This window comes from Pinus tabuliformis, chromosome 6, assembly GCF_031772625.1.
Source record: "Pinus tabuliformis cultivar Carrire ecotype Pingquan chromosome 6, CPIR1, whole genome shotgun sequence".
Lineage (NCBI taxonomy): Eukaryota > Viridiplantae > Streptophyta > Pinopsida > Pinales > Pinaceae > Pinus > Pinus tabuliformis.
In genome coordinates this window covers 1400781441-1400808587 of record NC_142292.1, presented here as the reverse complement: position 1 = coordinate 1400808587, position 27147 = coordinate 1400781441, and the positions used below count along the sequence as shown (strand labels likewise).

The 27147-nt window shown below is 40.5% G+C and overlaps 1 protein-coding gene across 1 annotated transcript in view; it reads right to left on the bottom strand.

Annotated features, from left to right (window-relative positions):
• UVH6 (RAD3-like DNA-binding helicase protein) overlaps window positions 1-27147 on the bottom strand; it is a 281472-nt gene that overhangs the window by 137888 nt on the left and 116437 nt on the right. Inside the window, exon 5 of the mRNA XM_089426800.1 lies at window positions 23155-23335. Coding sequence (XP_089282926.1) covers window positions 23155-23335 — 181 coding nt within the window. The remainder of the gene's footprint in view (window positions 1-23154; window positions 23336-27147) is intronic.

Below are 27147 nucleotides of genomic sequence, written 5' to 3'. Positions count from 1 at the left end.
CATTGTCTTCCTCTTCAAAAAGCTTTGTCCTCAAAGGTTATTGTTAATAAGTGTCATCTATTTCTTTTGTCTTGTAATCTATTCGTATCTTTCTAAGTTCTATGAATTGTCATCTTCGATGATACAAGACGATAGGATCCTCTAAGTGATAAATAAAATTGTCGAACTAAGAAAGGATCTCACCATCCTAAAACAATATGTTGTGGAACTTTGCAATTACTTGATAACTGGGATAAATTGTTATTGTAAAGACTCGATTGTGTTGACAACATTATTCTTCAGAACATAAGTCTATTCTTTTTGTTCTAAGTGATACAGATACACAAACGGATACAGATGTTTTCTCTTGTGATTTGGGTGTAGATAAGGAGTTCTTGCGATCTGATTTCCCCTTAACTTGTTTGTGTCTATTTCTTGATTTACCTAACGTATCTAATTTTCATTAGCTAAGGAAGTCACTTGGTTAATCGTTGGATCTTCACTTGAAATCTCCATCGTTTGAACTACAACATCTGAATGTGTTTACTTCCACCAGTTTGTCATGATCTTGAGTTGTGGTATTGACTATATCAGTATTCCTTCCTTTTTCTTCAACTTAGATTGTTACGCCTGAAGACTTTGATGCTTCTATCATGATTAGTTCTTCTAGTTTGTTTTTCAATGATTTCTTATCATTTTTAAGTTTCTTAATTTGAGTGAGTAATTTTTCACTATGGTCCTTAAGGCAAGTAACTTATTCGTTTTTGTTTGTGATAATCTTTTAAACTTCCTTCCGCATATTTTGCATTGCTTTTTTATTTTATTGAAGAATTACTTTTGAGATGTCTTTTATGTCTTCTCGTGTAACTGAATTTGGCTTCAATGTAATATCTTGTAGCATTATTTTCTTCTTTTTGTAGGAAAATGTCAAAAAAAAAAAATCGTATTTAGGATGAAGGACCATAGTGTTTCCATCCAGGTTGAACCCATAATTATGTCACCTCAATCATTCCATAGGGATTTGACAGAGAATTGTGATATAAATGTATAGTCCCCAATGTTAGTTGTAAATTGCTTATGTCATTGTTTTGTGTTCCATAGATCTAACTTTTTGATCATATTTGACCCAGCAATCACCAATTGGTTAACAAGTTTAGGACTTGTATAATTTTTATCTTCGATGGGCGAGATAGAAATAGCAACATCCTTTCCAGCAAGAGTCCCTTTAATTTTAAATAGCACCAAAGCATAGTTATATGAAGTTTCTAGAAACCTTCCTTTCTCTTTCGTTATAAAGTCCATTCTTTCCTCTTCAATAATCGACTCCATTAAATCTTTTTCAAGATGAACTTACGGTTTAAAACTAATCCTTTTTTTAATTTTTATTTTTTTATAAACCTTCCTATGTATTCTTTTTCCTTTTTTATAATATACCTCCTTATGAATAAAAATAAAAATAAAAACTTGAATTAATAATTAATTTGATAATTAATTAATTAGGATTCATATATAGCATATATATATATATATATATAGCATCGGAGGTGTTCTAGTATTGAAACTTTGTGGAGAGGCTAAAACACACGAGTTCTCCATAACCTAGAAATAGTTTCTGGAAATTCCACCTAGAAGTGTCTCAATTAGATTATTAACCTATTTTTTAATATTTCCTAAGTCTAAACTTAGGAAATTTGGTTAATTAATTAGTATTAATTGAGATAAAGTAAGAATCATTTGGAAACTCATAAAGATCGACTCTGATATGATCTTGGCCCTTGTTTAAGTTTTAATTTTGGTTGTTGGAGGTCCAATAGAAGATTATAAAAACTTGATGGGTAGATGGAGAACAAACTGGTGAGAACCACGGAGAGTTTGATTTCCTTGGAGAGTTAGATTTTCCAAAGAGCCAGCAATGCTGGAAGAGTTTGAGCTTCAGTAGGGAAGCAGAGAAAGGGAGGGGCAGAAACAGTGTGGTCGGAGTTAATTCTCCAGATTCGGTGAAGTGCTAGAGAAAGGCTGAAATTTCTCCATGAAGTTCCGCAGAGGTAGGGCATAGGCTTCATTCGGCAATTTGATTTGCTGAGGAATGAAGGCGTTTTTGGTTTCAAAAGCCAAGCACAAGTTCCAGAGTGTCGTAGAAGCATTTTCCCAATTAGCAACAAGCAAGACTACCTGATTAACAAACGATTCAAGTAGCACATTTGGCAGCTAGTTGCAGGTTGACGCAGAGCCTAGACAGACCCAGTTGGACGGCTTGCTTTTCAGTGGCAATCAAATGTCGAGATTGCTCAGAGTGAGGGTAATTTGCCTCTAGATGTTTCTGCTAATATTTTTTCTACATGATTGCCATTTTTGGCATCCAGATTGTACTCAGAATTTCTCACTGCTGCATAATAATAATAAAACCCTCAGTTGTTGCACCGGTTTTCCCAAGTTGTGTTTTTTCTGGGGACTTTTCTCCAAAATTAACCATGTTAATTTTTATGTATGTGTGCTAGAATATTTCTCAGTTTCCAACACTATTATTTTCCGCAGTTTTGTTTGTGAAGGTTGCAGTGTGATTTATTCAGTATTTTCCATAGCAAATAAATTGTTAAATTAATTAACAATTAGAAGAATAATTTCCAGTTGTTGCAATAGGAATTTAGACCTGAAATTTTCACATGGTATCAGAGTGTGACTGCTCAGCCAGGAAAATCAGAAGTGGAAGAAGAAAATTTCGTTGGTAAGAATGAGCAGCAGGCCGAAATTTTCTAGTGTTGAGCAATGCATAGGCAGGGAGTACGAATTGCATGGTAAGAGTTTGACTTTCAGTTGCAGGGTGATAAAAAATTCGATTTGCCTAGAATAGTGATTCTAGGAGGCATAGGGAGCAGCAGCAGCTCAAATTTTTGTTGAGAAGATTCCTTGGTTGGACGCAAAGGGTTTTGCAACAGTTTGCAGTAGAAAAATCAGCGTCGGGTGGAAGAGAAAAGTACACACAAGAAAAATTTCTCTCAAGGGACTTTGAGTTTTAGAGGTCTGATTTTTCCAGTTGTAGAATGGCAAAAGCTAGGACCAGATTTCCTCACTCTAGAAGGGAGTGCGACCTGCAGATCCCACATCCAAGCAGAGGGAAAGAGGGAGTTTTCGACAAATTCGAGATGGCCATAGCTGGGCTTAGAGATCAAGACAAATTGGACGATGCCTCCAACTATGTCATTTGGAAGGCCAGAATGTCCTTTCTCCTTGATGAGCATGGTCTGAAGACCTATGCAAAGAACGTGGTAGCAGTACCCCAGGATGTAGAGCAGCAGAAGGAGTACAAGGAGGAAATGGCGATGGCGAAGGCGAAGAGGATGTTTTCGATAGAGTCTGAGATCATCTAGTCTCACACGTGGCAAACAAAGGTACAACCAAGAAGATGTGGGATGCTCTCTCCGAGCTATTTCAGAGTTCTTCCGAGCAGCGAAAGATGTTTCTCAAGTAGAAGTTGAGGAGCATAAGAATGCAGAAGGGCAAGAGCATAGATGGCTTCCTCCCTAGGATTCAGGAAGTCTGCTATCATCTATCAGTTGTTGGGGAGGCACCCCAACCCACAGAGCTTGTACTGTTGGCACTGAATAGTGTCTCAGATGACTAGCAAGTGTTTGTCCAATGTATTTTGGGCAGAGACACTTTGCCTAAATGGGGATGTGGTCTGATCCAATGTTTTAAAACTCCGACTCGGGTTCAAAACCAGCCGAGGGTCGACTCCAACTCCAACTCGATATCGACTCGACTGGTTTGATTTCAATGACTCAGTTGTTGTAAAAAATTAATTAAATATTTATTTTTTTATGAAAAAACATAATTTTAAAGATTTTTGTTCATGTTTCCAAACACAAAGCATTAGAATATAGAGACAAGACAACATATGATCAAAGTAAGCTCATGAATATATCCATTATATCAAAATGGCACACAGTGCACTGTCTAATACATACATGATATAGAAATCAGAATAAAAACACATAACCAAGGAGGCTCTAAATGGTCTCCACAACAAAAGTAAAACATCACTAGTCACTAGTCACTACTAGCTACTGCTAGAGAAGCCAACATCATCTCGCTCAGACTTTAAATCAGAGTCAAACAGGGAAACTCATGGCTCCTTCTCTTCATGACAATCTCCAACTGCAATTGTAGAAGTAGTAGCACTAGCAAATGCTGCAATTGCACGCTGAGATAGCTATGAGGAAATGTGAGGGGGTTGGGTAGCTTTTATAGGCTTGGGAGAGGTTAGATGGACAAGTAAAAAACCTAAAACCAAAAAATAACCAAGTTTGGAGTCTGCTTTCCCTCCAAATTCCATCGTTGACCAGGTTTGACTAGCTCAGCCAGTTTAAGTCAAACTCGGCCGAGCAAACCGGTCTGTTACCGAACTAGCCGAGTCGGTGACCTGTTAGAAGAAGGGTAGTCACAATCCTTTGGAGCAGCAGATACCAAGTTGGAAGCAATGTAGCAGCGGTTACAGCACGCCCTACCTAGAGGTCTAAATTGTGAGATAAGGAAACAGAACCGAGTTGCAACAGGAGCAGATAAACAAGGTATGTTAGTCTCCTTTCATTGACATTTTGCTAGTGGATGAGAGCAAGTTGGACAGAATTTGTAGGGCATCTTATGGTTGTTTGGAGGGCAACAAGTAGGTGTCCTATGTGCCCTAAGTGCGGGACTTAAAAAGGACATTAAGCCTACCAGGAGAGGCAAAAGCGTTGAGGTCAAGGTTGGATTCTTTGAAGGACAAAAGAAGGCAGCCAAGTGGACTAGTCATTGAACCCAAGTTTGCTTAAGAGAAGGACATCTTGCAGTGATAGATGGCAACCCTCCATGCCCTAAGTTTCTTCATTGGAGCAGCACAGGAAGGCAATAGAGGACAGAAGTCCCTAAGTGTTTAGGAGCAGCATTGGGCAGTTTAGGAGTTGTTCACAAATAGAGTTGTGAACAACTCACAAGAAGACCCTATGTGTTGGATTCATTCATAGACTAATGAGCAGCAAGAGGGCAGATTCATGGGTCGTGTTCAATGACCTAAAGGTGCAAGATTCATTGATAGAGGCAGATTTTCGCTGCTATAGATTGGGAGCAAAAGGACTAGCAGATGCTTTCAAGACACGTGGGTTGAAAGGGTTGAGGGGCACCACATAAGTAAGTAGGTAAAGTGTTGTCTTGTTCAAGGTACAGGAGCCCTAGATAGTTATATTACAGTTTGATAATATAACAAAGTTGTAATGTCCCTTCCTAAATATTTTCTAAGGCAAAAGAACCCAATTTTGTAAATTTTGTCAATTCTGGTCTAAAGGCAAATTTTGGAGGCAAGACTTAGGAAAAATGGGTTGAAGAACTTTTAGTGGAATGTGGAGGCCACCCACCCACAAATAATACGCACCACTTTGTATGTAATTCGAATTTCCCAAGGGAGGTCAAAAATCAATGGAGGGACCCACATGAGACCAAGGCCCGACAAGTATAAAGAAGTGGAGAGAAGCATCATTTGGGGCTTTTTGACATTTTATTATCCATTGTTACTCTAGTTTTCCAGCTGAGTTACAAGTGTTGATTAGCACAAGGGCTCCCAAAGGAGTGAAGCTCAACCTTCTCTTCAGTGGACCTTGAGTGCCACCCTAGGAAGGATTTCTATCTTATTTGGAGGCTAAGAGAGAGGCATCACACAACACTGCCATTATGGTTCACATGGGATGTCGAAGAAAGAGCCACGCAGTCATAGAGAGATTGGGGACGGAGCTGGAGGTTGTATTGTTGTTGGGGTGTTTCTTGGCCAAATTCCGAGTAAAGGAGGAGGATTTGCAGGTGGAGAGTGAGTCCCTCACGAAGGACGGAATTGTTGGGCGTAGAGACAGTGTCATCACCTATAGGCCTGCACAGTCACTTGTGGGGATCAAGTGAGTGGAGTATTGGGCAGAGGATTGAGGAGTTGGGTTGCTCAGATTTTGGTTGGAGGATCATTGTGGGGAGTTTCTTGGCATTTTGGGAGCAACAAACATCATTCTCTGCTACAGGTGATAATTTTTGGTTGCGGAGAAGGGCCAAGCTATTTGGGGCCGAATTTTGAGGTCAAAACCAGAGCAAACTCTTTCTAGGTTTTTGGCGAGGATTCATATTCTAATTTTACAAAATTTTCTAGGCAAATTTGACAGGTTGGATTAGGGTCTCAAGACAGCCAGCAATGTAGAAAACTGGGTGAGCGCAGAATTTTGGAGTACAAGTTTCTACAGCACTTGGGCATTGACATATTGATCACCTGAGGCTTGTAGCTTGCCTTGTGCAAGCCCAAGTGCACTCTTTCTATTTTCTATTGTACTCTAGCAACTGAATATAAGTAAAATTGCCCATTTTGGCGTTTGAGGAGCATTTTCTGTCTTATGGGTGTTTACTGAAATTTTTTGTGTTATATTTATTGCATGTATTTGGTTATCCACTGTTAATTTCCTATTAAGAACATTATAGATGTTGGACAAGTTTCTACAGCAGTTGGGCATTGACATATTGATCACCTGAGGCTTGTAGCTTGCCTTGTGCAAGCCCAAGTGCACTCTTTCTATTTTCTATTGTACTCCAGCAACTGAATATAAGTAAAATTGCCCATTTTGGCATTTGAGGAGCATTTTCTGTCTTATGGGTGTTTACTGAAATTTTTTGTGTTATATTTATTACATCTATTTGGTTATTCACTGTTAATTTCCTATTAAGAACATTACAGATGTTGGGTTGTTGAAAAATTGTAAAAAGTTGTCTATTTAACTTGATTTACTCTTGTATTTATTCTATTGTGCAAAGTAGTTTGTTCTGGCATTTGAGTTGGTTGTGTCAGAGATTCTAAGAACCTAACCTAGAAACTCCATTGTCGTGGAAAAATAACACATCTCTAAGGTGGAGCCAAATGTTACCTACCCAAGTGGGTAAACAATAGGAGAAAACCTTCTCTCCCCTTTGGTCATCCAATTGGCAACCCAATGATGACACACAGGTAGCTTTACTTCAGAGCTCTCCACATATGCTCTCGTCAATGCTCTCTCCCTCCTAGCATACTTCTTAATTGAAGGTGGGTCGTCTATCAAAAGGTGCACTAATCATTTCTACAATCATGTGCTTTCATTTAATGTTAAAAGGCATTCTATTATGAGTCACAGGTTAAGCCTGATGACTGACTACCATTGATTATACCCTTGTTCCCACACCTTACATGGGAGGTTATCCTTTGACCCTAGTCCAATGTGACCTACCCTGAGGTATTTCCTTTCCAAGAGAGTCATGAATATGAGGCACTAACCCATATAGCATGTCCAAGGTAACCCATACTTGTCATTTTCCATCTACCCCGGATATTCATCTCAATTCTTTGGGTTGATTGTCATTTGTCTTTGTTATTGGCACCTTGTATATCCACGTCTCTGAGTCAAGGCCCAAAAGCTTTGCCCTAAGAGGTTGCTACAGTAGAAAAAAGAAAAGATAAAAGCATATATTGCTACAATTGAAGAAAAATGAAAAATGCAAACGACGGTTGGGACTAATAATAAACATGTAGGCAGAAGCCTAGCCTGATCTCTACTCACCTCATTAGCCATCACCCCATTCCTAAGCATATCATGATCTCTCAATCAAAACAACTTACATAGTCCAAACCCTAATGAGAAATGAACTACTACATCTTTAAGGGCTATTGAACAAGCATTAACCAAGTTGGTCACCCAAGCTATGCAAGAAACAAAAGAAAGATCATTGAATAAAAGGCGTACCAGAGGAGCCGAAAAAACTAGCCAAGAAAAGGGGTAACTCAAGCCTCCAAGATTGCTCCCTCTTATCATCATTACACGCAAGATGTCGGACCTCCATGAACTATCACCAACACAGTGGCATCTCCCTTAAGGTCCTTCCCAATCCATGTACACATTTATCACTTGCACCTATGGATTGATGGCTCTACCTAAGAATTGTCCTCCCATTGGGGTTGGAAGCACCTATAGTGTTAATTATGCAATCACTCCTAACACAAGAGAGGTAACCTGCTTACAAATCAACAGGTAGAAAGAAATTTGAAGCCAAGGCTTGTGTGAAACATTTTTGTGCCCCTCCCATTGAATTCAGTCCACTAAGATACTTCACTAGTTTCTTTACATAATGATATTGATCTCATTTGATCTTGAGGGTGTGTTTCATGTGGTTTCTCACAAATGCATTAGATATCCCTTGAGGGATGGCTTGGCCCCTTCTCCAACACATGAAGAAGACATCATACCCAACATGAGAGAACTTCTGACCATTGCAACATGAGTGTTGCACCTCCAAAGATCAATGGTGTGCCTTAAGGACCTCCACATGGATGTATGGCCCCTTCCACACCACCAAATGTTGAAACATTAAGCCAAGAAGTCTAGTCATTAGCAAGATTGATTATGTGCCTCGAATGACTAGGGCACGTCACGGCTGGCCTTGTACCCACTTGTTGGGTGTTGCCTTGTACCAAAGTCTAGTAGAGGATGGTGATCACTTGACACTTTGGGAGGGCTAGCATACTTATTTTTTATGACAATAACATGCCCTAGGGTTTCCATGTCACCTGTGCAATCCCTAGTAAACTAACAGAAGCTTTCTTAATGATGACACCTTGGATAAGGGTATGTGGCTTGGAGATGCACCCATTCACAATGATGATGTATTTGGATTGAGGAGCACTTTTTGGTCACACTATTACTTTACTTGATGTTTATGCTCATTTATTGAGGATGACATCATGTTGGAGAGACTTTTTCTCCCACATGTGTGGAGAAATAGGTCATTTTATTGTGATTTATCATTTTGTAAACCTATCGTTAGGTCGGCTTGTGATCTATTAGCCTTGTTGGATGCTTTAAGCAAAATTTCAATGTTGTTATATGTAAACTAAGGGAATTCAACTTGGTTACCCTCATATAAATTGAGTGGAGACAAATTTCTTTGGACCATTGTCACACACACTCATCATTTCTCTCTTGAAGGAGTGTGCACTAGTGAATTTATCTTTTCTCTTAACAGCAATGGCTAAGTCGAAAGTGAATTGTCTTGGGGAGAGTATCTTTTGCATGGGGAGGCTTTCCTTGGATTGATGAGCTAATGCTTGCTTTAATGGTGAAAGTTTAATGCTATTGTTCTTCCATTTTGCATGAAATTTCTGAAATTAGGATTTGCCATATGCCATATTGAAAAGTGCAATATCTCTTGTGAACTCTTGTTTCTATGTATTTATGTAAAATTGGTCATCAAATAACCACCAAAGGAACTAGTTTCTTGTATCCTTTGACCTAAAATCTTCTATATAACAAAAGTCAATAGGGTTTTTAAAGTAAAGAGAATTGCCTTGCACCCTCTCTATCCAAGGTGTTTCTATCATGACCTTGCCCTAATTAACTCTGCCCACAATTGACTAGAGGCACTAGTATAGGTGATAATCAACCAATAAAATGTATCATTTTTTTTTTTTATGGTAATTACAGTTAAGGTTTGATTAAATTTGCATTTTATAGCATTTTTGAAACTATATACTGTCCTTCAGGTAGGAATTGCATCTATTAATGTTTGAAAAAGAAAAATCCATCAATTCATGCATGTTTTACCACTAATTTTAAGGCCAACGTCTATGTTATTGTTGTTAATATATGCATTTTTAGCCATCAAGAACTACTTGTTAAGATATCCTTTGCTTACCTCTTTGAGTCAAGCCTCTGTTGACATTTTATTTTATACGCTATTCCTTGGTTGTTGTATGGTTTTGAATGTTGTATATATGTGTATCATTAAAACCTTAACTTATAACAGCACCTTCTTAATCTATTTGGGGTTGGTGGAAGGTTTACGTGAACATCTATAAGTGTAAATCTTATCTCGACCTCCTAGGCCTTGTCAATACCTTTTTCCAAACCATTAAACTCCTTTCACCTATGAAACTTTATTGAAGATCTTTCTAGCTAATTTATCTACAAACTCCTAGGAGAACTATTTGGCTTGGAACCTTAGGTCACCTAATCTCTATGTCTTTCCAAGGAAGCCTCCCTTGTGGGATAATATTTGTGTTGATTTTGGGTAGGGTCGGATGTGCTCTAGCTCCAAAATTTTGTGGAGGGGCTAGAATACATGAGATCTCCAAAACCCAGAAATCATTTGGAGAAATTCCACCCAGATGACGAGTTATTAAAATAATTAATATTTTTAATGGGTAAATAAAAATATTAATGGGTATTAATAAGAATATGGGTAAAAAACTTCTAAGTGATGAGGAAGTTTGTTTTAATCTTAGCCGTTGGAGATACACTTGACAGATCATTCAGTTTGATTTTTCTGGAGCGAGGTTTGCTGAGAAAATCGAATAAGTGATCTGTTACAGTGAGAGGGGCAGTTCGGCAGAGGGACTTCAGTCCAAGGCCGAGAATACATAGCAAAGAGGCAGAGAAGTGACTCAGTGTCGCTTTGACGCAGTGACGCAGAGGGAAAGCTCTGACGCAGTGACGCAGCTCCTAGAGGTGACGCAATTCCAACAAAGAGCTTGGAGCAGCCATTGCTGCCCAGCACTGGGAACAGCGCAGTCACCAATGGGGTTTGTTCATCTGTCTTTGGATAGAGGTACTTCTGTCGGGTTTATTCTCTGTTGGGTGAGCCAGAATTGGCACCCTAGTTGTATTCAGAAATCCGCTCAATAATACAAACCCTCCATATGTTGCACCAGTATTCCTGAATTGGGTTTTTCCAGGGACAATTGTCCAAAAATAATGGTGTCCCTTGTGTGATTGTCTCATTCTATTTTCAGTTTATGATCTGTATGTATGTGTAGTCTGCAATAGTATTTTCATTGTTGCTTATATAATTAAATAACTGTGAATGTAAAGAACAAGTAGGAGATGATAAACTAGTGATTGCAGTAGGATTTCTGATGCGTAGATTCAGAAATTTTCACATGGTGTCAGAGCATAGGAGACAGAAGACACCAGCCGGGAGATCCAGAGAATTTGTTGCAAAGAGGCAACTATCTTGAGTGACAACATTGTTCCAAAGCCAGAGACGCAAAGGGTGAGTGACGCAATGAAGAGGTGACGTAGAGGCTCACGCAGTGCCTGCATCACCATTCTGAGCCAGGTGAGGGTGATGTAGTAGCTGGGAAGAGCCCACGCAATAAATGCGTCAACTGTCTACGCCAACGAAAAAGCAGAGGAGCAAATCAAGCTCACACAAAGCCACATCATCTTTCCAGACCAAGAAGGAGTGATGCAGTGGCCAGGAGGCACTGATCTAGCTCATGTAGTGATTGTGCAAAGTCAGAGGAGCTCAGATTCCTCAGTTGCTGGTGTTGGGGGAGCAGAGCATATTCATTCTGAGGAGCTGGTGGGACGTTGTTGTTGTTGGTGTACAACAGTGTCTGTGGAGACAGAGCCGAGGTAGAGGGAGTCAATGCCTTGACAAATTTCCAACCAAAGAAATCTAGATCCGGGTTGCAGCAGTAAAGGAGGATTGGAGAGGAGTGATTCGACATTTGGCCCAAGGATTTCCATGAAGGAAATCAGGACTCAGAGGGAGTCCAGAGTGTAGAAATTTCTCATTTCCCACCCCAGTTTTCAGTTTCACCTTATTTCTCCAAAATAGTTAAATGCCCTTTCCCATATCCATACATTCAACAACTGGAAAATAAATTTTGCTGAAAACACAAATTCTAGAAATATTATAGAATGTTGAAAATGCAGAAATAAATATCAGCACATACAAACAACCATTCAACACATTTAAACACAGCGATTTTTGGTCAAGGTGACCCTGGAAAAACCCCCTACAACTTTTGGGGAAAACCAGTTCGAAAGCTCCTTCTTATTTCTGGAAAATGATTTTTACAGTGAGATAAATATTCTGCAAAAAATCAGCAAGCAAACTTTTACAACCTATCTCGTTTTTCGTGCCTCACAGCGAACTGAAAAAAACTTGCAAACAGCAAAACATAATAGCAATAAATGTTGTACGGCCTCCTCGATTTTTGTGCCCAAATTTCAGCCTAAAATGTTGTTGTACGGACTGCCTAGAAAACCGTGCCAAGGTACAGCCACTTGCTGTACAGCCTCCCTTGAAAAACGTGCAACAAACTTCAGATTTTCTGCTCCTCGATTTTTGTGCTAACTTGCTCTACGGCCTCCTTAGAATCTGAACCAAAACTATTGTACAGCCTTTCTAGAAAATCGTGCCCAAAATCTACCTTTCACTATGCTAACTCAGCGGTACAAACTTGCTGAAACGCTGCCTTGGAATGTGTGCCAAGCTACTACCTCCTTCTCCTCACTGTCCAGAAATCTCCATTGCTCTCTTGCTCTCCTTCTCTCAATCTGCTCATGAAAGAATTAATGACCTTTTCCTCCTTTCCCTCCTTTAATCTAACCCTAAGTGACTTTTGGGGAATCCCTAAATCCAATGGCTGAAATAGATTGAGATCTAGGGCTGAGATTAAATGCTCAAATGCTCATTTAAATCTCACTTTCTATTTTTTAATTCACACCACTTTAATAAAGACCCACTTAGTCATTTATGTCCAAAGTCACTTTTCCTTTCTAATTTTACATTGACTTTATTAAAGTCACTTTAAAATTAGGCTTTAGTAACTTTATCACTTAAAGTCACTTTTAAATTAGATTTGACATTATAAAATTATAAAGTCACTTTAGGAGAAAAATTAAATTCTTTTGGACACTTTTCCCTAGGCTAAAGATCAAAGACTTAGGGAACCACCTATCCTCCGGTACCAAATTTCAACACTCCCTCTTACCGAGGAAGGTGTTCCTCACCACACCCATCTTGTCTCTGAAGTAGACATGCTTGCCCCGTGGTAAGGCTTTGGTAAGAATATCTGCAACCTGCTCATCAGTGGGAATATACTCAAGCTTCACAACTCCCTTCTGAACATAGTCTCTAATGAAATGATATTTGATCCCAATATGCTTTGACCTGTCATGAAATACTAGATTCTCTGTGAGTTTAATGCAACTATGATTATCACAGTAAATCACTGAAGGTCTCAACGGCTGACCAAATAAGCCAAACAACATCTTGCGAAGCCAGATGGCCTCACAACTAGCTAGACTAGCTGCCATATACTCTGGTTCCGTTGAACTCAATGCTACTGACTGTTGCTTCTGGCAGAATCATGACACTACTGCCGAACCCAACCCAAAACAGCAACCTAAAGTGCTCTTCCTATCAGAAGCACAACCTGCCCAATCAGAATCAGTATAACCTACCAATCTCACTCCATCCCCCTGCCTGTAGTCCAGACCATAATCCACCGTCCCCTGCAAGTACCATAAAATGTGTTTTGCAGCCACCCAGTGAACCTTCCTAGGCTCACACATAAACTGACTCATCGTGTTGACTGCAAAACAAATATTTGCTCTAGTGTTGACCAAATACATCAAGGAACCAATCAGTTGTCTGTACAATGTGGGATCCACCAACTCAGAATCCGAACCATGAAGCTTCTTCCAGTTGGTGATCATCGGTGTCGACATGGGTTTACTATCCTCCATGTGGAATCTGCCAAGGATGTCCACAATATACTTCATCTCAAACTCCGCCGCAAGATCTCTCTTGTAGTGCTCTATGAGTCTCTCTGCACCTGTAATGACCAAGTCATCTACATACAGCACCAGAATGAGAGGCTCCTCACCTAACACAATATAGTAAAGGTTCGGATCTGCCTCACTCTTTGTGAAACCCATACCCTGCAAGTATGTATCTATCCTGGAGTACCAAGCTCTGGGAGCTTGCTTCAGGCCATAAAGGGCCTTCTTCAGTCTGCACACATGGGACTCCTTCCCATGCACCTCAAAGCCCTGTGGCTGCTCAATGTACACCTCCTCCTATATAAAGCCATTGAGAAATGCAGTCTTCACATCCATCTGGTGGACCTTCCAACCCATCTCTACTGCTATCGATATAATGGAGCGAATCGAAGTATATCGAGCCACGGGAGCGAAGGTCTCCTCATAATCAACTCCCTCTACCTGGGAGAACCCTCTAGCCACAAACCTCGCTTTGAATTTCTCAATGCTGCCATCTGCAGCATGCTTTACCTTGTGAATCCATTTGGAAGTAACCACGGATTTGCCCTCAGGCCTCGGCACCACCTCCCAAACATCATTCTTCATGATAGAAGAATACTCCCCCTGCATGGCCTCTCTCCAGACTTGCTAGCTAGTTGCCTCCTCATAGCTAGAAGGCTCAGAGTCAAGGATGCTGGTAGCCATTGCCATATAGCTACAAAACCTCTCAGGTGGTCTACTCTCTTTGACCGGCCTCTTAGGCTCAGCAACAGATGTGGCATCTCTCAAGGTGTCCTGAAGCCACTTGGGCTTCCTCTTCCTTGAGCATACTTCTCCCATTGAAGAATGAAACTCCTCATCATCATCATCAGGAACCTGAACTCCTGACTGTTTGTCTGTTGTCCTCCTGCCTGCACTTGAACCTGTAGAAGCTGAGGTACCATGTGAATTGTCCATCAATGGACTCCCTAGTGAACTGCTCTGTGGACTGCTCTGCATGCTGCCCGGAGCACCACCCCTCTGGCTCGGCGAGCCACTGCTCACTGACGGACCTGATATCGTCATAGATGTACCTCTGGATCCTCCTGATAGGCCCACTGGATCCTTGCGACTAACTCAACTGCTGCTGAGGGTCTGGCTGATCCAGATACTCTAACTCCCATGACCTCCTAAAGGCCCTGTCCTCCTTGAACTTCACATCCCGCCTGATAACAACTTTCCTCTGTGCAGGAATGTAAATCCGAAAGGCCTTTGAGGTCTCACTGTAGCCCACAAAGATACCCTTCTCTGCGGTGGGCTCTAGTTTGGTCCTCTTCTCCTTGGGTATGTAGGAGTATGTAATGCACCCAAAGATACGAAGATGACCAATATCAGGCTTCTTCCCAAAAAAAGCCTCCTCCGGAGTCATGTGCCCCAAGGCACGATGCGGACTCCTGTTCTGCAAGTAAACAGCTGTGTTGCAGGCCTCTTCCCACAAGAACAATGGCAACCCCTGATCATGTAACATGGCTTTGGCAGCCCCTACGATGGATCTGTTCTTCCTCTCCGCAACCCCGTTCTGTTGGGGGTTGTAAGGAACAGTGAACTCCCTCCTAATGCCTGCCTCCGCACAATAGTCAACAAACTCTCCAAGGGTGTACTCTCCCCCATTGTCCGACCTCAGGGACTTGATCTTCCGACCTGTCTGTGTCTCCACAAGAGCTCTTGACTCCTGAAACCGCTTGAAGACCTCACTCTTGGTCTTCAAGAAATAAATCCAGGTCCTCCTGGAGTGATCATCAATGAATAAAACATGGTACTCATATCCACTCAAGGAAACATGAGACATACGACCATTCACATCGGAATGAATCAAATCAAGTATCCCAGTCGCTCTGCTCTCACTGCTGGGAAAAGGGGATTTGGCAAACTTGCCCATCGCACATCCTCTGCAAGTATCAAAGTGATCAGTACTAAAATCTGAAACACCTGTAGTGATCTCCCGCAAGGTCCTCAAGGCTCCATGATACATATGCCCCATCCTGTGGTGCCAAATCTCACACAGCTCAGAACTGCTAGCTCTGCTGTCGGTACTACTGCTCAATGCCAAAAGGGGCTGGAATGCAAACTTGTACACCTTTGCATGGCGTACACCTATCACTCTAGCTGAATCAGCTGAAGTACCCCTGGGATACATCAACACCTGTCCTCCCCTGAACAGTACCTCATATCCTCTGTCCTCCAAAGCTGAGATGGATATGAGGTTCTTCCTCATCCCTGGCACATAAAGAACATCTGACACCTTCAAGGGAGGTTTGGACTCCCTCTGAAATGTCAATGTCCCCACACCGACTGCTCTAACAACTCTGTCATCACCAAGTACTACCTCTATATTAGTGTCACTCTATGAAAGCTCTGAGAAGTACTCACGAACTCCTGTCATGTGACGTGAAGCCCCACTGTCCACATACTAGATACCCGAAGATGCTCCGCTAATCGAGGGAAAAGCATGCTCCCTCTGAACCTGTGTGGCAGGTCATCCTGCACTAGAGGACTCACACGCAGTGAACCCAAACTGCCGGTCAAAACGATCTGCAAATTCCTCAACCTCTGCTGAAGCTGCCAAGCTCTGGTTCTTCCCCTTCTTCTTCTTCTTCTCCGGACACACAACTGCATAGTGTCCCTTTACCTTTACCTTTACCCTTTGCCCCCACGATTGCTTATGAAAGCCTGCTTCTTCCCTTTGCCTTTCTTGCCTCCTGCCAACAGAGCTACATCCTCATCCTGCTCAACTGGCTTAGCTGCCCCAAGCTGACCTTCCCTGATCTCTGTCTGAATGCAATCATCCCAAAACCTCTCCCATGTGGGAAGGGTCTCACGTGCACAAACCCCATCAGCAAAGTTCATCCATGAACAGGGGAGGCCATTCACTGCAATCCGCAAGAACTCAGTGGGTGGAATGACCTCTCCAACTGTTGCCAACTCATCTCTCACATTAGTAATCTTTGTGAGATATCTGGCTACACTATCATTACCCATCTTAATGGTCTTCAGCATCTCCTTCAAGACCATTTTCCGGTTCTCATTGGTACTCTGGTAGAGATTGGACAATGTTGTCCACATCTCATGGGCATTTCTCTTTCCTCTCACATGAGGAATGCAACGGACTTTGACTCCGTCTAGAATCAGTCTCTTACCCTTGTTGTTCTTTTTATTATAAGCAGCCAACTGAATAGCATCAGTAGGCACAACAACAGGTCTCTGTGTGGTATGCACCATAATGTCCCAGACTTCTGCCTTCTCAAAGATACTCTGCATTCTCTCCTTCCAAACGTTGTAATTGGTATGCCCATCCAAGCTATCCTCCACCCTCAATCCCAATGACATCCTGTTGTCCTAAAACTAAAAAATAGCACTGTTGTAGTAAAGATAAAACTGTTGTTTGTGAAAAATCAGCGTGCTGGAATTTTCTGAGTGAAAAATCAACAGGTTGTAATTTTCCTCCTTTTTGTCCCAAACTGCACTTCAGCACTCAAGCTCTGATACCATGTAGAAATTTCTCATTTCCCACCCCAGCTTTCAGTTTCACCTTATTTCTCCAAAATAGTTAAATGCCCTTTCCCATATCCATACATTCAACAATTGGAAAACAAATTTTGCTGAAAACACAAATTCTAGAAATATTACAGAACGCTGAAAATGCAGAAATAAATATCAGCACATACAAACAGCCATTCAACACATTTAAACACAGTGATTTTTTGTCAAGGTGACCCTGGAAAAACCCCCTACAACTCCTAGGGAAAACCAGTTCGAAAGCTCCTTATTTCTAGCAAATGCTTTTTTCAGTGAGAAATATTCAGCAAAAAATCAGCAAGCAAACTTTTACAACTTATCCTGTTTTCCGTGCCTCACAGCCAACAGAAAAAAACTTGCAAACAGCAAAACAAAACAACAATAAATGTTGTACGGCCTCCTCGATTTTTGTGCCCAAATTTCGGCCTTAAATGCTATTGTACAGACTGCCTAAAAAAGCATGCTAAGGTACAGCCACTTGCTGTACGGCCTCCCTTGAAAATCGTGCCAGCAAACTTCAGATTTTCTGCTCCTCGATTTCTATGCTAACTTGTTGTAAGGCCTCCTTGGAATCTGAACCAAAACTGTTGTACGACGTTTCTAGAAAATCGTTCCCAAAATCTGCCTTTCACTGTGTGCTAACTTAGCTGTACGGACTTGCTGAAATGCTGTCGTGGAATGTGTGCCAAGCTGCTGCCTCCTCCTCCTCACTATCCAGAAATCTCTCTTGCTCTCTTACTCTCCTTCTCTCAATCTGCTCATGAAAGAATTAATGACATTTTCTTCCTTTCCTTCCTTTAATCTAACCCTAAGTGACTTTTGGGGAATCCCTAAATCCAATGGCTGAAATAGATTGAGATCTAAGGCTGAGATTAAATGCTCAAATGCTCATTTAAATCTCACTTTCTATTTTTTAATTCACCCCACTTTAATAAAGACCCACTTAGTCATTTATGTCCAAAGTCACTTTTCCTTTCTAATTTTACATTGACTTTATTAAAGTCACTTTAAAATTAGGCTCTAGTAACTTTATCATTTAAAGTCACTTTTAAATTAGATTTGACTTTATAAAAATTATAAAGTCACTTTAGGAGAAAAATTAAATTCTTTGGACACTTTTCCCTAGGCCAAAGATCAAAGCCTTAGGGAACCACCTGTCCTCCGGTATCAAATTTCAGCACAGAGGAGCTTGTTCCTTAAAGGATTTCTAGTGCTGAAGAAATCTAGATCCAAGCCTTGCTAGATTAACAGCAGGAGAGGGAGAAGAGAATCGGTCCTATTTATTTTTTTTAAGCAGAGATGGCAGTCAATGGATTGAGGGATCAGGACAAATTGGATGGAGCCTCCAATTTTGTCATCTGGAAGGTCAGGATCCTGGCAATCCTAGACAAACATCGCATGAAGGACTATGCCTTGGAAGTAGTTGTTGTTCTAGTCGATGTTGATCCGTTAAAGAAGTACGAGGAGGCCCAAGCGAAGGCCAAGTGCATGATCCCACACAGGGTCAAAGATCATGTAGTACCACACATCGCTGAGAAAGAAACAACAAGGGAGATGTAGGAGACGTTGACCACCTTGTACCAGGGCACTTCCATCCAGCGGAAGATGCTATTAGAAAATCAATTGAGATAGTACCAGATGTAGAAGGGAGAAGATATTGATCCCTTCCTCCTAAGGTTGCAAGGGATTAGAGGCCAGTTCACTTCTATGGGGTCTACACCAGATCCTGAGTTCATGGTCAGGACTACCCTGAATGCAGTCATCAATGACTAGGAGACATTTGTCCTAAGTATCTTGGGCAGAGCGACTCTCCTCGGTTGGGAGGAGATGTAGGCAACTCTTCGACAAGAAGAGATCAGGAGGTTGACCAAGGCAGGGGCTAGTGGCAAAGGAGCCCGGGTCAAGAAGGAGGAGGAGGAGGATGCAGCTCTCGCATCATCAGGACAACAAGGGCAGCAGAAGCAGAAGAAGAAGGATATTTCCAAGGTCGGATGCTTCAAGTGTGGGGAACTTGGACATTATGCCATTCAGTGCCCCCGGAAGAAGGGCAAGGAGGAAGCTTCTGAATCAAAGGCTACTCCAACGAACGTTGACAGGGAAGGGGAGGATGACGATTGTGCCCTGAGTACTCATGCGCCTCTGGAGAAGACATGGGGCGACATGGAGTTGTAGTCGAGAGGACTACATGTCAAAGGACTACATGTCAAGCAGGATACTTGAGGTGCCCAAACTCTTGGATCACATACGGCTACGAGAGCCCTCAACGACAGCAGCAAAATGACGAGTGTCAGTTGAAGCATGGTGTGATGGAGCGAAAGTGGCAAAGCTAGAGTGCCAAAGTCTGAGAAAGCGCAGTGGATGTTGTAGCAATGTGAGAGGCACAAAGCAATTTACAGCAACACAGTAGCAGCAAAGGGTCAACACAGATTAGCACCAAAGGTAGCTTCAGCATCACAAGGCATCCAGACTGACTAGCATGTCAATGTTGTGAAGTTTCAGTTACTTCTCAGTAACTGAGTTGCAGTGCAGCAGTTAGCAATGGCAGTGCTATGGGCAGCATGAGGGAGCATTTTGAGAGGGAGTTGTAGTACAGATGTAGTAGTGGCAATGGCAGAGTCATGGGCAGCAGTACAGGAAGCAACGGTGCAGCAGACGAAGGGCATCAGGCCAAGCGCATCAGTAGCACATAGGACCGATGCAATGGATCGGTGAAATGCTTCTATGGGGAAGTATTACTAGAGCACATTCCTCGCTAAGAGGGAGTGTTGATTTTGGGTAGCATCGGATGTGCTCTAGCTCCAAAATTTTGTGGAGGGGCTAGAATACATGAGATCTCTAGAACCCAGAAATCGTTTGGAGAAATTCCACCCGGATGAGGAGTTATTAAAATAATTAATATTTTTAATGGGTTCCTAAGTCTAAACTTAGGAAAATAAAAATATTAATGGGTATTAATAAGAATATGGGTGAGAAACTTCTAAGTGACGAGGATCAAGTCGGTTTTAATCTCAACCGTTGATTAGGGACTTAATCTCGGCCATTGATTCATCAATAGGAAAAGTATAAGAGGAGGCTTGAGGGCCAGCTAGAGATACACTTGACAAATCAGTCAATTCAATTTTTCTGGGGCGAGGTTTGCTGAGAAAATCAAATAAGTGATTTGTTGTAGTGAGGGGCATTTCGGCAGAGGGACTTCAGTCCAAGGCCGAGAATACATAGCAAAGAGGCAAAGAAGTGATGCAGTGACGCAGAGGGAGAGCTCTGACACAATGACGCAGTGACGCAGAGGGAGAGCTCCGACGCAGTGTCACAATGACGCAGCTCCTAGAGGAGGTGACGTAGTTCCAGCGCAAAGCTTCGAGTAGCCATCGCTGCCTAGCACTGGGAACAGCGCAATCACCTGTGGGGTTTGTTCATCTATCTCTAGATAGAGGTACTTCTGTCGGGTTTATTCTCTGTTGGGTGAGCCGAATTTGGCACCCTTGTTGTATTCAAAAACCTGCTTAATAATACAAACCCTCTATATCTTGCATCGATTTTCCCGAATAGGGTTTTTTCGGGGACGATTGTCCAAAAATAATGGTGTCCCTTGTGTGATTGTCTCGTTCTATTTTCAGTTTATGATCTGTATGTATGTGTAATCTGCAATACTGTTTTCATCATTGTTTATATAATTAAATAACTTGTTGAATGTAAAGAACAAGTAGTTGATGATAAACCAGTGATTGCAGTAGGATTTATGATGTGTAGATTCAGAAATTTTCACAATTTGACCAAAAAAAAGCAGGGGAAAAACCATTGAGGTGACAATGGTGATAGATTCCATTGTTTCCCTAATACCTAAATCACCTAGTGAGGCTTTGCACTAGTCTACTAGATTTTGTGGTAACATAGACCATTAAGGGGATATTAAAGTTAAGTATTTGTCACCTCAGGTTTAGACCCAATGGTCACATTCGTCAATATAGGTCAAAATATATATGAGGCAAACTAGAGGTGACACATACATCTGTATGTGTACATGAGAATGTGAAGTGATAGATCACTTAAGTATGCAAAGTGTCATTGAAACCAAAGGTCAAGAGTCAAAATAATGTGCATATACATGTCTATTCACAATTTATGTAACCCTTATGATTCTTCACTGTAAAAAAATCATCTGGAACTCATGATCTTGTTCTTGCATTAGACTTTAATGTTGTTAATTGAATTAACAATGGGGAACTAGCTAGCACAGACCTAGAATGGTTGCAAGATGGGGAGTCTAGTGTCAAATATTGTTGGCAATAATGTATACCAAGAATGGTAGTAATGGAAAACGGCAGGGACGACTCCGACTCGAGAGCAAGACCGAGCCAATGCCTGGCCGGGTCGGCTCGGTGGCCGAAACGGAACGGCTGGTCGGGTTGTTACCAAGCCGGCCGCCTCAGCACTTTAAAAAAGACCCTAAAGCACATTTGTCAAAAGTTGTTCTGCTTCCTACGTATCAACAGTTGGGTTGTTGTTTATTGCATATTTATAGTCCTAAGGTAATCTATCACTGTGAGAAAGTTTTGAAAATTACAAGGCCGAAGTATTGTTATCCTAGTGGCATGAATTAGAAAACTGAAACAATGCATTGAGCCATACTATGCTTTTAAAAAGGCAAACGTTCTGGCAACGGACTAATAGATACATATTTACCTCTGATTGTTCTGGAGCTTGACTAGAATTAAATCAAGGGTTTTGAGACTTTATTAGGGGAAGATTTTCTGAAATCATCTCCAGCAGTCTAGGTAGAAGCATGAGACAGGCCGTCCTGTAGCAAAGGCACAAATTTGAAATATCTATTGATCAGTTCATTGGCTTATCATTTGGGAAGCTATGATTGGTTGCAGATAATTGGTATTATTGTTGGTGTAGTCCAGTGATTGTCCTTGGGCTGAGGCACAAAAGAATCCTGGCATTGGTGGCTAAGTATGAACTTTGTATTGGACAGTGCATTGGGTACTATTTTGATATAATGTATATATTTATGAGCCTGCTTTGATCATATGTTGTCTTCTCTCTATATTCTCAAGCTTTGTGTTTGGAAACATGAATGAAAATCTTTCAAACTATGTTTTTTATAGAAGAAAAAAAAAAAAATATATATATATATATATATATATATATATATTTAATGTATTTTTTACAATGACCGAGACATTGAAATCAAACCGGCCGAGTCGATACCGAGTTGGAGTCGGAGTCGAAGCCGACCCTCGGTTGTTTCCGAACCAGAGTCGGAGTTTTAAAACATTGGTCTCAATGCCTATCATGAGGTTCAAAGCCCTGATGTGCAACTGTGTACTATAAAGACTACTCACCATAAATGATAAGTGTCACTCTGTCCAACAAATTCTTCAAATTATGACCTTATTATAGAGGCAGTCAATAACACATAAGAAATATCAACAGTACCTTATTCAAGAAGCAAATGAATCATTGAACATATTAAAGCGCTTCCCCATGATGTAAATAAGAATGTTTTAACGAATGAAATCTAAAATATACAATGTAGATTGACTATTTGAACTAGAAATTGACAGGGAAGACAGCATATACCATCATCTCCTTCAAGGACTGCTGGCCATATAATATTAAGAATTACATTTTATTTATGTCTATTTATGTGTGCTCTGTAAAAATTGCTCGTGTTTCTTCCTACTTTATAGCTTCTTTTCTGTCCGAATATGTTACTTTGCAAAGTTGTAAACATACAAAACTCCGATCATATTCAAAGAAATTTTCAACTACTCTAAGTTCAAAATCATTGATGATAACAATGCTTAGAAACAAGCAACAGACACAATCATAGAACAACGAATCTCACACAGCAAATTATAGTGCCAATTAAATTATACTTACGATGCATTTGATCTCTATAGCACACTTTTTTTGACATCATAGAAATTTAATACTAGCATATGAGAAAAGATAAGTTAACTACACAAAAAAAAAAAACACAAATATGTAATGAAAGTATCCTTTCATTTGGAAATGGAAAGGTTATATCCACCTTCAAAATGCCCATTTCATTCCAACTGTTAACGATGCCATCCATATAAGAGTAACTGACAAAGAAACAGACAACACCATCAGGCACAGCAGCTACCATCTCTAACAGAAGACGTCCATAGTTCCTCACAACACCAGGATCACTGCGCATATCAAATTTCGTACTCAATGGCAGGTGATCACTGAAAGTAGAACGAAAAAAATTTATGTCAGAACAAAAAACCCAGAATATCTCTTTCACAACCACACAAATTTGAGAACTACCAAACATAGAGTTATGTTTGAATCTATCTCCCAAAAAGAAACATATCTCTGAAGCTAATAATATGCTGACAGAGATGAAAATGATATTTAAGCACAGTTCTCAGAAAAGTCAGTTTCCAATCTCCAAACAGGAAAGACAAAATAAAATTGACACAGTATTCTATCAATATAATATAACTGGACGACACAATCTTCATAATTCTTCAAAAAAAGTAGGCCCAACCATACAGTGATTGTTGATATCTTGAGTTTTCATAGAAAAATATAATTGACTATAAACTGAACAGGTGTTTGACATACCAATGACATCCCCAATTTTAGAGAGGTGGAACAGACAGCACTTCATATATGTGGATGTAATGAAGCATGTTAGTTTAAAGTCCATCCGAGTTTCAAAAATCATAAACTTACAGAAGGTGCAAAAATATCTGGAAAGATCATTAATGTTTTTTAGCCCAGGGTACTTCGATAGCTAGCTCTTAACAACAGCTTTGCTGTCAAGCACAGGCTCTATCACTCTGGATTCAGAGATGGCTGCTGTGTAATTTGCAATGGTATTGATACCAAACATGCAGTAAAAGGGATTGGAACAGTGATATTCCAACTTGAGTGAGGAGGCAGAATGGAAATGTTTTTTTTTCAACTGGAAAAATCGTGCCTGGAGCAGCTCTAAAGCATACATAGTCCTGCCCAGGATTGGACCACATGACCTGTGGGGACCAAACCTCCCCACCTAACCATTGGACCACATCCTTGGGAATAAGTGAAAGGCATGTTATAACTTATGGGTGCCAGAACTCAGGCAGAGTTTGCTCTCAGTCTCCATGATGCTAAGTTACCAGGATTCGGATCCGGATTCAGATACGGATCTGCCAGTTTTTTGAAAAGCCAGGATCCGGATACTGCAAGTACAAACAATATAAAATATTTTATAATTTTTAAAACTTAAATTGATATAAAAATAAAATAAAAACATATCTTAATTTTTAAATATATAGTTTTTATATAGTACCTATAAAAATATATATTAAATATATTAGATAAATATTTAATATATATTAGTTTAATATTTAAAATTTTAGATATTAAACTTCTATATAATATTTTTAATATAATTATTAATTTCAGATGAAAAAATTAATTATTAATTTAATATATTAAAATTAATGTATTGAAACATTAATTACTAGTTATTATATTTAAATTAAATAAACTTACTTTATGAAACTTTTAAAATAAACATATAATTTAATTAGAATATCCCAACATCCGTATCTTATAATCTTGAAATAAAGTTTATACTATGGTCAACCGCACGTTTATAATCTTGAAATTAATGAACACGGCTGATTTTTCCAATATAGCATTATTTATCTGCTGACATTTTCTTTCTGGAATTCTGCGCTGAAATATAATTTGAAAATATGTGCTGACGTCAAACCATATTACACACAGATTAATGAACTCCCGCACGGCTGATTTTTCCAATATCGGGTTATTCATCCACTGACATTTTCTTTCTAGATTCTGCGCTGAAATATAATTTGGAAATATGTGCTGACGTCAAACCATATTATACACAAACAAATGTTGGGCGGGGCGGATCTTCGTGGATCCGGATCCGAATCCGTCTCTGATCCGGGGATCCACGGATCCAGCCGCTAGGCCTAACGGATCCGGTAACATAGCCATGATGTAGAAGAAGGGGTTCTTTGTAGCATTCTAGGATGGGATGGTACTAATCAGACCAAGGGGATCTAGCTCTAATGTTGGACATGACACTGGAGTTAGAGAGAGCGACTTATATAGGCTAAAGGGCTAGCCTATTCGAGCAATGGCATGAAACAAAGCAGTGACAAAGAACAAGGAGCAGGTAGCTCCGAAGTTTGAGCAGCTCAAAGGGAGTCAGCGTTCAGGTTCAAGAGGGGAGGAGCAATCGACAGATTCCTTCAAATCTGTCAAGAAGGTCTCTTGGCACGAGATGACCTTACAGGATGTTCAAGAGCAGGAGGCTTCTAGGACTCAGGCCAAGGAGAGCAAGACTTCAAGGATGTTTCCAGACCAGGAGGCGAGGAAGGCCTTTAGTTCAGAGGGAGCAGCCATGGCAGTGGATGCATTTCCAGGATGAATGTCAATTCTAGGTGACAAAAGCACCCCTCGCTAAGAGTGAGTGTTGATGATTGTAGCTCGGGCAAGTACTTCAGCATGTTGGAAAAATCGATTGAGGTAGAATTTAATTTAACTTTTCCTTACATGACAGGTTATTTGACATTATGTTCTTCATTATTATGCTTATGTTCTCATCATCACATAAATGCCAAAATCATGAAGATCACAATCAAGAAAGACGAACACAAGATATAGGCTCCAAGCCATGGGAAAACCCAAAAAAAAGAACTTTTCTTCTTATAGAATCAACTTCAAAGGAGACTTCCAAGACCAAAACATAGACCAGGCCTCCCACTCCCACTAAGAACCAAGTCAACCAGCCAATCTTTCTTCAATGCAAGACAAGGTTTCCAAGGATAGCGAGACAAGATATCTTCGATATGAGGGCTCTTCCAGTGTTTCAAACTTGCCAAAGCAACCCACAATACTTCCAACAATTTCGGACCTGAGGTAACCCTACAAACCAAAGTTGCACAAAATGCCCCGCTCCCCCCCAAGGATCCAAACCGAGAACCGCGTCTCGTACGGATCCGCCGTCAGATTCAGGTTCAAAAATCCGGAACAATGTATCGAGCCAACAAAGACGATTCCTGGAAATTCGGAACCGTCTCAGCCCGATTCGCGGTTCCGGATTTCTAAACTATCGATTCGCCCCGAATCCGTGGTGGATCGGACACGGATCCGCTTAGGATCCGAAGGGAGATGGGCAGTTCCACATGGGGTTCTAATGTTTTTTTTATTTTTTCTTTGACTTAAGTTGGGTTGGGGCTTCTCGGACACTCCCAACGTGCTCCCTTGATGTTCATTAGATGCTTCCTAGATGCTCCCTCATGGTAATCTTAAATTCTTAAAGCAAAAGTGACATTCTCCTTTATCTTTCATTTTCATCCTTTCACTTAAATTTTTAACATTACCATGAAATGGCTCATGATGTTTGAGAGTGGTTCCAGCCTCATTGGAATTCATATGGAGAAAATAGAATTTCACATCCTATTCAAAATTCAACAGACTTAACAATTTTCAGGAATTCAGGATCAATAGGATTGTGGCATTTCATTAGATTATATCATGTATGAGGGTATGTGATTGGAATTTAATCCAGAGCACCAATCCCTATATGTACCCTAGTGTCGGTGATGTTAATCGTTGAACTCCTTTGTCACGCCCTTAGCAAAAATTTCCTTCCAATCAAGTCAAAATCATCGATCAAGCATGTTAAGCTTTTTCTACCATATTATAAGGCTTGGATTAGGTAGTTTGATCAAAATTGGGCAATGTTGACTAATATCCCTAGATAATCGAGGTAGAGGCAAGGGCTAGACAAGAGGAGAAGAATCTAGACTCTAGATGGTTGATGCTCTAATAATTAACCTTTAATGTACAATGGAAGCCATATCTATCTATCTTGATTTATGTACAAATATGCATGTTTCATATCTTCTACAACTAATTTGGTATTTTGGATGTTTTTTTAATATAAATGCAAAAAAATATAAAATATATATATAGTAGACGCTTCGCTTCGTAAATTTTGGGGAAATGACACTTCCGCGGATCCTCT